This window comes from Talpa europaea (genome assembly GCF_964194135.1).
Source record: "Talpa europaea genome assembly, chromosome: 13".
Taxonomy (NCBI): Eukaryota; Metazoa; Chordata; class Mammalia; order Eulipotyphla; family Talpidae; genus Talpa; species Talpa europaea.
This window is the reverse complement of record NC_140080.1, coordinates 79,169,264-79,182,843: the sequence shown is the minus strand read 5'-3', so window position 1 is coordinate 79,182,843 and position 13,580 is coordinate 79,169,264. Positions and strand designations below refer to the sequence as shown.

The window sequence follows — 13,580 nt, the reverse complement described above, 5'->3', positions numbered from 1 at the left end:
TGATAATTCCATTCTATTGAAATTTTTTCACTTTTTTTAAAGGCCAAAAAAATCTACAGACCTCTTAGGGAATTATCAATAACAACAAAAATTGCGATATGTCCAGCCAAAACTAGGAATAATTTGCCTATGTTATTCTTAAAAGATAAATTCATATAAAGTATTTCAGTACATGCTTAATATATTAAATATGAAATCATGAAACAAAAAAACCTATTAAGTACTTAAAGCAGTTTATCCATGCATAGAAAAGCAGTTGTGTTTACATGCTGAAATTAAATTAGTTTGCTTTTATGTCTAAAAGTTCATGTCCAGTGAAATCTGTGATCCCAGGAAGAAACTACAGAACAAACGTCCCTGGAAACATCTCAACTTCAAGTAAAAGATTAAAGATTAGTTAAAATCTGGTCAATCATCCAAACCAGTATGTTCTTCCCATTGATATAAAACTTAATTTAAAAAAATATTAAACCAAGGCCCCCCTGGTGGCTTAGGGGTTGAGTCTCAGTGCTATCACCACCTTGGCCTGAGTTCCATCCCTAATCAGGGAGATAGCCTACATCTGGCACAGCAGGCCTCTCCTGTCTGGCCCGCTGCTCCCCCTCAGCAGTGTACTTTAGTAAATCTGAGTGTTCTGCTCCCCACTTTGTCTCTGGTGAATCCTCTCACCTTACCCCCATACCTCTGACCTACACCCCAGTTTTTCTACGCATAAGTAAATAAAACTTTAAAAAATATATATTAACCAGAGTGGTTTACAGGTGTGTCATCATTTCAGAGAAAAATCCACTGGTTATAGTAAACTCCTAGTTTATGGCAAAAACTCATACTAATGTTATGTAAGGGCTTAGCATATGTTAAAAAATTTATTCTGGTTTCCTTTGTGTCAAACTCTTATCCCTATTTGTCAAATATCAAGTTCACGAAATCTCAGTTATTACCAATAAAAGAAGAGACCACTAACTAGTCTTTGCCATCAATTCCCACATATATTCCCAAGTGAGAACTGAACACTTTAACAAGCCTTCCCCCCAAAGTTAACTCCCAATTCTCTCTTGTATCAAGTTCTAAAAAAAAAAAAAGAAATCACATTGTTAGTTTTCAATTCAAAAATTAGGAAAGGGGAAAAAATTGGCTTGTTCGTTTATAAGTTGCAAATATTTAGCTATAGAACTGAATAGGAAGTGGTGAGGTTTTGAGTAGTTATTGATAAATTATTAAAATTAATAGTCTTGATTGTTTATATGACAATCTCACAAAACACAAAATTAGAGTTCTTTCAAAGCTGCAACATCAGGGCCTCCCCTGTGGCGCAGCAGTTGCGCGCTGGGCTGAAAGGCTGCCCGCAGCCTCTGCAGCACCGGTTCGTTCCCCGGCCACCAGCGAGGGTCCCACCAAAAAAGAAAAAAAAAGCTGCAACATCATTAAATATTAAAATAATTAAAGCTTTTTCATAGTGAGAAGTTATTAACTATAAATTTGAAAGACTAATATATTTCATTTTAAGTAAATCCAGTTCGAAAGCATATTTTTAAAAGATGTTTTTTAGCAGAATTACATATTCCTATTGAAAAGCTGTACCCTAATTTTAGCCTCTTCTTACAGCATTCTTACCAACCCAGAAAAGATAAAATAACAGAATTTCTCAATCACAGGCTGCACATAAAAGTATCTATCATGTTGCAAGACTTTCAATCCTTTTCACACATTCTATGGGCCTTTTAACATGCCCAAGGCCATTTATTTTCAGTCCAAGGACTGAAAACAAAATTAACTTGGTAGTACATAATGCACTTAATTACTAGTAATTTTAAAACCCATTCAGGGCCTCCCTGGTGGTGGAGGGGTTAAAGTCTCAGCCCTATCAAGCTACTGCCAGTCAAGGCAGAACAGCAAGAGTTAGATCCCTGGCAGGGAGCTAACCCACATGACACAGCAGACCTGTCTCACCCGCTGCTCCTGTCAGCAATGTATTTCAGTAGATCCGCCTGTTCTGCTGCCTACTCTGTCTCTGGTGAATCCTCTCACACACACACCCCCACCACCACCTCTGGACTACACCCCAGTTCTTGGATGCATAAATAAAAATAAATCTTAAAAAAATTCAATATATACCTTTAATTAAGTCATATTTGTATCCTTTAAAGGGACCCCTTGCATCAGGTACCAGATATTTTCAATGGATGGTGCCTATTGCCCAGACACTGAGCTTTAAAAGTGAAAGCTCAAGATAAAAATTCACCTATGAAAAATACTACTCTGCTCATGCCTGTAATCAAACTCCAGCCTAAATCTGCTTTCCTTAGAGTAGTTTGCATAGTACGTAGTGTGTACATATTTGCCCAAAAATTAATTTATTCTTCCTGTATACAAATGCTATTTAATAGTACAATGCATTAAAGACCAGCAACAGATTAGTTCATTAAAAGATATATGGAAGAATAATATAAAAACATTCATGCATGATCTTCAGAGTAGAATTAATGTGATTTCCCCCCAATGAAATCAGAAGGGAGTCAGTAAGTAGTATTTGTAGAGAATAAATGCTAAGAGGTTCTCAAGTAATTACTTACCTATTTGGATTCACTAAAATACCCTATTTCTTATTTATATTTTTGGCATGAAAAAGGCATAAAGATAATGATCACTCCTATGTATCATATAAGTATGGTTCTATGTTCCAACTATATGTAACAAAACTCAAGCTAAAAATTTTTATTAAACTAATGTTTCTGTTTTGAATAACTAATTCTCTAATAAGCTACTATAATTTGTAAATATCATCAAAAGAAACTTATAATGGGTAAAAAGCATATTCTTTCTTACACAATCCAAAAAGCGGATAGTTAATACAAGTAATTTTGTGATAGATTCAAAGGTATTTTGTAGTACTGCCATTTTCAGCAAAGTTATGTGGAAAACTGTTATAAGTCTTTGGGAATCCTAACATACTGTCAACATTTCAACAAGTCACGTAAGAACCAAAGGCTGCTGTGGCAGTACTTGAGAATCAGGCATCTGCATGTAAGCACCTGACTGGGTGGATGGGAGAAATTCTTTGGCCAACTAGTTGGATTTTAAGTTCCCTGGGTTCCAATAGCTGCCTGTTCTCTTAAGCTTTGTGAAGGTGAGTTAGCTTTTCCATCCACATGCAGAACTTTTCCTCTTGCCCCTCGGAAAAACAGCTCATGGCCTCTTCTAGGACACTGTGCAGTTCCTATGACACACAACACTGTCAAATAATCCTGGAACTTCCCTGGATGTTCCTTCAGATCACCCAGCATGACTGAAGCCAGCTTTAAAACATTGAGGACATTTGATAAAACATCAGTTCAGAAAAGTTTTTTATTAAGACACTCGACACTCTTATTCAGGAAAATGGCATAAGCATTACTAAGAACAACCACAAATAGAATTGATAAGGAACACTTAAAATTGATTAACCAAAGTAATTCCAAGGAAACTAAAATAACATAACACTACCATACTTCTATGTATTTACTTGGGAACATGTGTTCTATTTCTATACAGCTATTAATTTATAGCCATAGTTTTCAACTTTCGCTGAACATAAAAACCTGGAGTGTTGAACAAAATGACCAGAACCTAGGCAGGATCCAAGGCACTGGGGGTTCGTTTTGAAGTACGCTCTCCAACCAAGTAACTTTAATATACAGTCTTGGCTGGGAACTACTGTATCCTCGAGTATTTTCACTGCTTTGACTTTACAATCCAAATTGGCAGCCAGCCCCATAAAAATTCAGTAATGTATACAATAATTCTCAGCTTATTCTTACCAAATGCTCTTGTTTAAAAATAATTCCTTATAGAAAAGCACACATATAGTATATACATAATCCATGTATAGCTCTGGGTTAGCTTTTGAAAAGCCTGGTCTACTGCAAGGTGTTAAAAGGTATGCCTCAAAAAAAATTTTTTTGTGTGGTTAAGTTTGGGATATGCTACAAATCATATCTTCCCCTCTGGAGAACACATGAATGGCTCTGGGTTGTCCAGTAGTATAGAAACCTGTTTCACATGATCCAGCACACTTCAAATATGTGAATATGTGCATAGGTATTAATATTCAGTAGAACAGTGGTTTTATAGAATTCCAGTTTAGGATATATTCCTCTACATATTTTATCTACATATTTTATTCTTTCAAACAGATCACCTTTGGTTTAGGTCCCATATAGTTTGGGTCTCTAATAAAACCAATTATACCTAACTCTTCATTTCTTCAGGGAACTATGAAAAATGTTACCTCCTCAAACCACTCTTGATTACATTATTGAAAATAAAGTTTTCTACTCCATTCCTAGTCATCTTTATCTATTATATCTGCTTTATTATTATTCATAGTGTATATTCCTGATAGCACATGAAGAATTCATTTATTGTCTGTCTTTCCTTAAAAAAAAGATTAAGTTCCGCCCTCCCCAGTGGTGCAGCAGGTTGAGCACAGCACTATGAAGCTGTCCGCAGCCTCTGCAGCACGGGTTCAAGTCCCGGCCAGGGAGATACCCACACGGTGCAGCAGACCTCTCCTACCTAACCCACTGCTCCGCTCAGCAGCGCTTTTGTTCTGTCTACTTGTTCTGCTCCCCACTCTGTCTCTGGTGAATCCTCTCACCCTCCAGCGCCTCTGGTCTATACCCCAACTCTTGTATAAATAAATAAATTTAAAAAAAATTAAATTCCATGAGGGCAGGGACTTTTCATTCACTGTTATATTCCAAATACTGCATGTTAGGTACTCAAATATTTGCTGAATAAATGAATGACTGAATAACTGAATTACCAAGGCTGGCCTTATACCATTTATGAACCTACATCAAGAAGTCTTAACAAGGATTAGTTCTATAGATTACTTTATTGCATTTATCCCAGATATTTCTGAAAATATGGTTTGTTTTACCTTGCGGCTTTTTCAGAGGATGCAAAAGAAAAATTTCCCAGGTCTCAGTATAAGAAAAGCAGTATTTCTCCGAGACAATGGGAAGTATTTATCAGTGAACACCCCTCTTTTCAATGCCTTAACGGCTTTAAGACAAAATTTTAACTCCAGTCTACCTAGCAAATATAAGTATCATGACATTCCCTTTAACTTCATCTTATTCCTTTCCCTACTACTCCAACTCCTTCCTTCATGTTTGAAAAAAAATTTTGCTTACATATCATTTTCCTAAAGGGTAGATCTTCCCCCAGAGTGTAGTATATGTAGCTTATGGAAAGACTGAATGGAATTTACAGAAAATTTTAAGCAGTTTATCTTGATTATAAATAATGGGTAAAATGAAGTGAATAAAATAAGAAATCAGATGGCTACTTCAGATTCTAGTTGCTTATCTTTCAACAACTATTTATTGGATAATGGGTATTTAAAAGCTGAATTCAGAAATGATGTAAGAATACTTAAGCTGGGGACAGTGAGATAAGCTGCAGCTTCATAAAGATGACCACCAGCAATAAACATTGGTAAGTCATTTTGAGGTCTTAAAAACAGGCAGCAATTACACATTTGCCAAAACCCATGGAATGCACACCACCACGAGTGAACCCTAATATACACTAAAGACTCCAGAGGATAATGATGTATCAATGGAGATTCTCTGATTATAACAAATGTATATCGGGGGAGGCTGTATATACATGGGGACAGGATATAAGAGAAATCTTTGTACCTTCTGCTCAATTTTGCTGTGAACCTAAAACTGCTCGAAAACTTAATGTGTATTAAAGGGGGAGAGGGGACCATATTCTTGTGTTAAACATACACTATCTTTTTATTAACACTAAACTATATCCCATATATTGAGAAAAAGACTTCTAGCAAAAGTTATGCTTTTGTTTATACAAATTAATATAAGACTCACTTTAGGAAATAAGTCAGGAAAAACAGACTGAAAAGAATGTATCCTGTTGCCAAAGGATAGACAGTAAGACTTTAAAACTACTAAATTTAAGGTAATGTTGTCCAAGCATTGCAGCATAGATAAACCACATTTAAACAACGCATGCTTTTTAAATAATCACTTAAATGGAATAAAAGAAAATGTGTTTATGCTTGCTGATTTATATAGAACCATGCTGCATCTTTTATAACTTTTTTTAAAACTAGACTCCACTCCTTGGAACTTGATGCCCATTAGCAGTAACAGAACCTAACTGAATCAGACTACCAGTTTCATAGTGAGTTTTAGCTATGGGGAACTTAATATATCGTTGCTTAACTGTGTAGTTCCCAGTACTACTGCTCACTATCACTACCTGGGAGCTTAAAAAATTATAAAGCCTTATATTAAGTGAAATAAGTTAGACAAAGACAAATATTGCATGATCTCACTTACATGTGAAATTTAAAAAAACCTAACAGACACAGAGCAGATTGGTGATTTGGGGAGGTAGGGACGGAGGGATGCATGAGTGATCGAGGTTACAAACTCATACAAACTTAAAAGTTCTGGGGGTGTAAAGTACGCTATGGTGACTACAGTTCACAATACTATATTGTATATGAAAAAGCTGATAAGAACAATTTTAAAAAGTTCTAACATATTCACACAAATTTTAACTGTGAAGTGATGGATGTGTTAACTAAATTTATTGTGGTAACCATTTTGCAATATATGCATACATCAAAAATCATTACATTGTACACCTTAAATTTACAAGCTATTACATGTCAATTATAACTCAAAAAAAGCTGGGGGAAAATGCTGATGACTGAGTCAGACACAGAGATTTCTGATTTAATTGGTCTGTTGTGGGGGCCATAAATTTTTAAAAGCTCCCCAAGTGATTCTAATAATAGGTAGCCAAATTGAAAACTGCTGGGATTTCATATGCCTTGTTTGCATTTACTTAGCTCAAAACAGGGGTTTTCACCTGTTTACTGTCTTGTGTTTTGTTATCAATGCATGTAGTGAGTCCCCTAAATAGCTACTAAAATACAACTAGATCAAAAAAAGCCTAAAATGAGGATGTGAGGTGTTTAGACACTTCTCACTCAATCTAGAAAAGGGCCATGGGAACTGATGTGGGTTTCACGTCTTACCATCTACCATGAGTCCTCACTGATTAAATAAAAATTAAAATTTTTCCAAGTAATTCAATCACCAACAGGTTAGGAATCCTCACAAATCATTAAGAAAAACAAGTGTGACAAAAGAGAAATGTGCAAAGAACATGAATAGACTATTTACCGAAAGGATATAAATAAGCAAACATCATTTTTCAACTTCACTAATTATCAAAGATATGTAAATTAACACTAACAGACAATTCTGCCATCAAATCAGCAAGATTATTTTTTAACAAATAACCAATAAGTAAGAATATAATGCAATGAATTATCAAGTTTTTGGGTGAAATAAACAGAATAAATTCTTAAAAAGCGGTTTGGTGGTATGTCAAGAGCCTCACACCCTTCCTCATAATAGTAAAACCAAAACAGTCCAAACGATAATTAAGGTAGTCTAACTTCCCTAATTAATGTTGGGGCAGTTATTTTACCGTTGGCAAAGTTATTCAAAATTCACACATTTTAGGGATAATATTACAGTTAAAGCTTAAATGGTAACATTAAGAGAGAAAGACACAAATACACTAAGGTGAATTTTGCTTTATACATTACAGAAGGCAACACACTCAAATGTTAACAAAGGCAGGATTATGGTTTTTAATTCTCACATTTTTCTATTCTCAAACATTTCTATAATATTTACTACTTAAAAATAACTTTTTCCCCAAGCAAGAGTTATTGATCACACATAATTTTCTAGTCAGGAAACTATGAGGTAAGATGACAGCTTGTCATGATGTATTTCAACATATAAATGGGTTGATGAGTCGTACGTGCTAAAATCCCTAGCTTCACTAGGGTTAAGCCATTTTGGCCTGGCCTCTTGGACTAGGAATTCAGGTGACTTTAGTCAGTTGAGCACAATAGCCTCCCTAATAGTCTCCAAAATAAACCAATCAGATTTTCTAAATGTAAACCAGCCAAGACAACTGACCCTTACCTACCAAAATGGGTACTATTTTTGGAACACTCAGTCTGGGTAGGCCACGAATGCAATGGACTTTTCAACCACACAAAAGCAGGTCATTACTGTCAAGGTAAGCTGAAACTACCCTGAGGTTTACTCTATGCTAAATATTTAAAAAGCAACAGTTACTAGAAAAACTTTTTCCTGCTTCTCATTTACACTGATGCACCTAAGTCTGTTGAGAAAATTAATTTCTTGAATAAAGACTAATGTCCATTATTCATATTCACTAAAATCAAAATTCCCTGCAAGAGCAGACTATATAAATTTAGTCTCACCTTAATTGTATGGAAAAACTGACCCCTCCTGGGGGGTTAAGAGGAGATCATTTTTATAAAGATAAATATGACATTTGATAAGTCTTGAGTACTCAAAACAACCATAGTATTTTTACATGCATATTCATTAAAAAACACTCTTATTTAGTCTTTCAGCCCCCCCAATGAAAGAACTGCCAGAATTATCTTGATGCGATACCTCCAAATAGTCTTAAAACAAATATATTCTCAAAAACGTCAAGAAAAGAATGATCTAGTGTGGATATTAAACTGCTTAAGAGCTAACTTAAAAAAAAAATGTTCAAAAACATCTCCTGCCCAGATATCAAACTCAATTATTAAGCATTATCATGCTCCCTAAGTAGTCATCATTATTTTCATTCCTTGCAAGATAATGCATTCGTTGTCAAATTATTTGGCTTAAGAGAACATTTAGCATAATTCCTTCAATGTTAAAGGTGCTGTCAAACAAGTTTACAAATAAAACATTCTCTGAATTACTAAATCAGTTGTATCTTGATTGAAAGTATAGCAAGAATCTCAGTTTTATTTTTTCCTCTTAATTTCCATTCTATGTACACAGCTGGATTTAAATTTCCACATCCAAGAGATTCTCTGTTAGGCACATTCAGTTTAAAGTTCACCTGAATGTCCATGTTCTACTCAAGTCAGTTCGTAACTCATTGCATCTTTTTCATTTATACAACTTCTCAACTACCTTTGCTGTTAGGTTGAATGCACTCCTCTTCCCCCAAGTTACAATGTGACTAAGAAAACTGAGGTATACATAATTATTACACTAAAAATGGATTAATGCATAATGTTGCAATTTTTCAGGGGCAACAATATGGACCGTTAAAATCAACTTCCTAATATTCCATCTTCACCGATTTGCGTAATTCCAGAAAAGGCCAGTCACACCTTTTATGAGCAACATCTTCTGAAACTGTGCAGCACACCACCTAGGCAGTCATATGTAAAGGTCCTATACCTTATCCACCATTTGATATCCATAACCACCTTAAAAAATGCTACATCTATTCAGAAACTAAAATAAATGGTATGAGCGATAGTAAATTATATATTCGGATAATTTACTTTGGTGTTTTGCTAGGTATAAATTCAGAACAGACATGAAACACACCACTGGTGTTTTATAGAATTTTTAGACACTGGTCAAGATAGTTAATTAGCAAAGAGGTTAGGAAAAATGAAGCATATGTAAGCCACACAAGGAGGGTGCCCATGAAGATACTTATCCAGCCACCTCCACAATGGAGTCTATCTTCAAAGGGAATTTTGTTTACTTTCTTTTCCCTTTCCATAAAAAGGCAAAGGGTAATTACATAAAAGCCTATTTAGTGAGTAGAATTAAGTACTGTGTTAGAGTCATCATGATCTTGATTACTAGATAAGAACAGGACATAAGAATGTATGAACAAATAATTTCACAAGTGTTAAAGCTTTCTTTGAAAACATTATTAACTGGAAAGCTGAAATATACCTAGAACGCGCCTTGGAACAACTCCAAAGTCTGCTTCTCTCTGCATTCAACCAATAACCTTCCATTAAATCACCTCCCCAGTAACACAAGAACTACTAGTCAACACAAGAAACTACTAAAGTAATACAATAGACAATAAAATGGAAAACATTTCTAACAACTGTTTAAAACTCATTTAATAAATATGAATGAGACTGTTGTTATTATTAACTGAACACCAATAAAGTGCTTTAAAACCAATCATTCTTGTTACAGAGTTTACGGAACTTTGGTTAACTGTAAGCTTAATTAACTAGATTTTTCTTGAAATAACTCTGAATATCAGCAATACACTATCTTCACAGGTAGAAACAGGAAACTTTTCAGAAAACTAGGAGGAAAAAACAGGCACCCACAAAACTTTAGAAAACCCAAACTTCCCCCTCTTTAAAGTAGCAATAAACAATGTTATCAAGATCTATTAAACGCCCAGTGGTTTACAGAACGCTCCTAGTCATAAGTCTCTTCAATAATAAAAGTTCAATCATTAAGAAATGTTCAGAACTCATCTTTCTTCCTTTATGAAATCAAGACTGCCTTTGTCATACACAGAACCAGACGTCATAATACAGAGAACACAGGTATGTCAAACATAATGAGTGACAGAACCTTGTGCCAATAAGAGCTTTAATATGTAGATTTCTAACAAATCTTTTAACTTGGGAGAGTAAGAGGGAAATTTTGGGCCACCCCTCCAAAAAAAAAAAAAAAAAAAAAAAAAGCACATTCTTTTCAATGCAAGTGTCAACCAGGAATAGAAAAATGTGCAACTAGGATAACTAGCTTATCATGCACAGAATGGTGGGGGCAGAGGAGGGACACAGTTATTAGGAGGAACAGTTATTAGAAACCTTTAAGGAAAGATATAACATGTTCTTTCAGACACCGTAAGCTCAAGTGCAGAGTTATATAATAAAGCAAGGTGCCTATTCCTGAGGAGAATGTACTTTTAGTAATAATGCTGAACACTGAGTATTAAATCTAAGCAGTGCTAAAAAGGCAATGATGGGAGTTCAGGTATTGTGTTACAGAGAAAAACTTAAGAGAAAGTCCATTACTTAAAAATAATCTTGTCCCTATCATTAACCATTTAAATATTTTTGTGATGATGTGCTAAAGTGCACCAGAAACCTCAGAATAGGTTTTTTAAATTGGCCATGTCTTGTTAATACACTGCAGTCTTCAAATTTACACAGAGCTGCAGGTCTCCTGGATTTTTTCAAGTGTCACTCATCTAACTGAGCCTGACAGCTGAGAAATGCCATCAGGTGCTCTACAGTCAGTTTAAAAAACATCCTCTACCTGGTATCTCTGCAGTGATTGTCTTGCTGCTCCCTGAAACCTCTTCATCATCATCTGATGAGCTCGTGCTTGAGTCACAAGTCAGGTCACTATCACTGGTACTACTGTCCTGCAACAGGTTATATTTCTTCCGTGCAGCAGCCTCCCTTTTCTGCCTCAGTAGCCTGATTCTTTCCTTGTGCTTTTGGCTCCGATGACCTTTAACCTTGGTGACTCGGCCATTCTGTTTATCGCTGGATTGCCGGTTTTTCTTGGCAGCCATAGTGGATGTTTCACTTTCAGATCGGGACCTCCTAGACTTACGCCCAACCGTGGCACCAGACACTCCAGAAGGGTCTCCTTCTACTGCTGTCTCTGCCTGGGAGGGTTCATTCTCTTCTGCAGAAGACAGTGTATCTGAATCAGCCAGGTGACCACTAGAAGAAGGGGAAAGCATGCAGTGATTAGAGGAGTCACTCTCATAAACTCGGCCAGTAGTAGGCTTGTCACTCTCTGTGGATGCTAACTGAGACTCAGAAGAGTCCCTTCTCAGTTCCATTAGCAAGCAGGGCATTGAAGAAAGAACTGTAGAATCCACTACACCATCTTTCTGAACTTGAGATTCCAGTTCTACAGCTCCATCTTCTTCCTTAGCTGTCTCTTGTTCAGATGTTTTTGGTGGGACTTCAGACTCAATGAGTTCTTCGACTTTTCCCACTGCCTCCTCCATCTTCATTTCAGACTTTCGGATTAAATCATGGAGCAGAGTCTAAGAAATTATGTCAAAGATGCAACAGGAGAGCAACCTGCACAAAAACACACAAAATCAGTAAACAAAAATGGCAGGTTATTTTATCAACATAACAAACCTCCCTTTATAAATGAGTGGCAAAAGTTATCACTATACATTCCTTTGAAACATACGTATCTATCATCTGTGAAATATTTTTATCTAACACCAAATTCAAAGTATGATCAAAATACTAGAATACACAGCTACTAAACAATGACACAATATTAATCCCCTATTACTGAACTTGCAAGGCTGACAGACTACCAAAGAAGGATTTTCAAATTTAAAGCTTTAGCATTCAAGAAAGGAATCCTTAAAACTCTGATGTAGTTAAGATGTGCATTTTGATTTTGATATAAATGAAAAAGGATGCTTCCCAAAATTTGGGTAGAAAACAAGTTAACTGAAATGATGACATTTATACTCAAATCCTCAAAGAAGTGAGGTCATTTAGAGTGAATAACATTAAATGCACTTATATTAAAAAAAAAACTCAACTACACACATCGGGCACATGTGCATCAAAAGTAATTATATGTATCCAAATTCATGCGCCATTCTTCCCAATAGGGTTTGCTCTAAAGTGGCATTAAGAAGAAAGGCCTGACTCTGCTGCTCTCTCAGTCTGTCCTTCCTAGTTCCACAAACTCATTACGCTGTATCTGCATATAATGTTTAAATGTGTTTTGTTTCAATAAAAATAGCCACAAAATAGAGACCAACTTCTTCTGAGCCCAGAAAACTTAGTACACTCTATTCAATGAATGACTGTAGGGTTTAAGAGAAAACACCCCTCTACATATTTTCCACCTCATATGCTAACTTCAGAACTAACATTTCCCATCCCCCACTGTGCGCTACAACTCTACTTAATCATGGAGAAATAGGACATAATCTTTAACCACAAGAGCCATGACTATACAGTGCAAACTACATTAACCTGTGGCTTTTAAAAAGATGCAAAGAATTGCTAGCATCCCACCCTTTTCTTTTTTCACCTAGCAATTCTTAGCCCTCCCCAGTGGTGCGGAGGGTTGAGCGCAGCACTGTGAAGCTGTCCGAGGCCTCTGCAGTGTGGGTTCGATTCCTAGCCAGCCAGGGAGATTCTCACACAGCGTGGCAGACCTCTCCTGTCTCGCCCGCTGCTACCCTCAGCAGTGTATCTCAGTCTCCTGCCTATTCTGCTCCCCGCTTTGTCTCTGGTGAATCCTCTCACCCTCCTGCACCTCTGGACTATATCCCAGTTCTTGTATAAAAATAAATAAATCTTTAATTAAAAAGGGGGGCAGGGAGAACTGCAGGTAAATAAATATTTTACCCTGTACACATATTACAAGGCAATTTTGTGATGTCCCATAGATCACAGACACAAACACTTAAGCTAGAATCAGGAGCAGTAAGACAGCTCCATCACTCACTCCACTGAGTAGGCAGCAACTAATTAGAAGATACAAGAAAAATCCTTTTGATCTAATGCTAGGCCTACTTTTTTGCTTACTACAAACTTAAATATTTTATATTCCTTTTTTTTTGGTTTTTCATGGCCCTGTTCTCAAGTGCTGATAAAACAAGCATTGTGATGAAATTTCCTTAATATTCATCAAAACCAGAACATTCACAGGCACTGGAAA

At 36.0% G+C, this 13,580-nt stretch overlaps 1 protein-coding gene across 2 annotated transcripts in view; it reads right to left on the bottom strand.

Moving 5' to 3' along the window:
* The window catches only part of ARK2N (arkadia (RNF111) N-terminal like PKA signaling regulator 2N), a gene marked incomplete at both ends in the record, with an annotated part of 42,727 nt that extends 30,835 nt beyond the window's left edge, over nt 1-11,892 (bottom strand). For both annotated transcript variants that reach the window (XM_084251925.1, XM_084251926.1), the window contains one exon: nt 11,178-11,892. In XM_084251925.1, coding sequence (XP_084108051.1) covers nt 11,178-11,892 — 715 coding nt within the window. The remainder of the gene's footprint in view (nt 1-11,177) is intronic.
* Between the last annotated feature and the right edge of the window lie 1,688 nt (nt 11,893-13,580).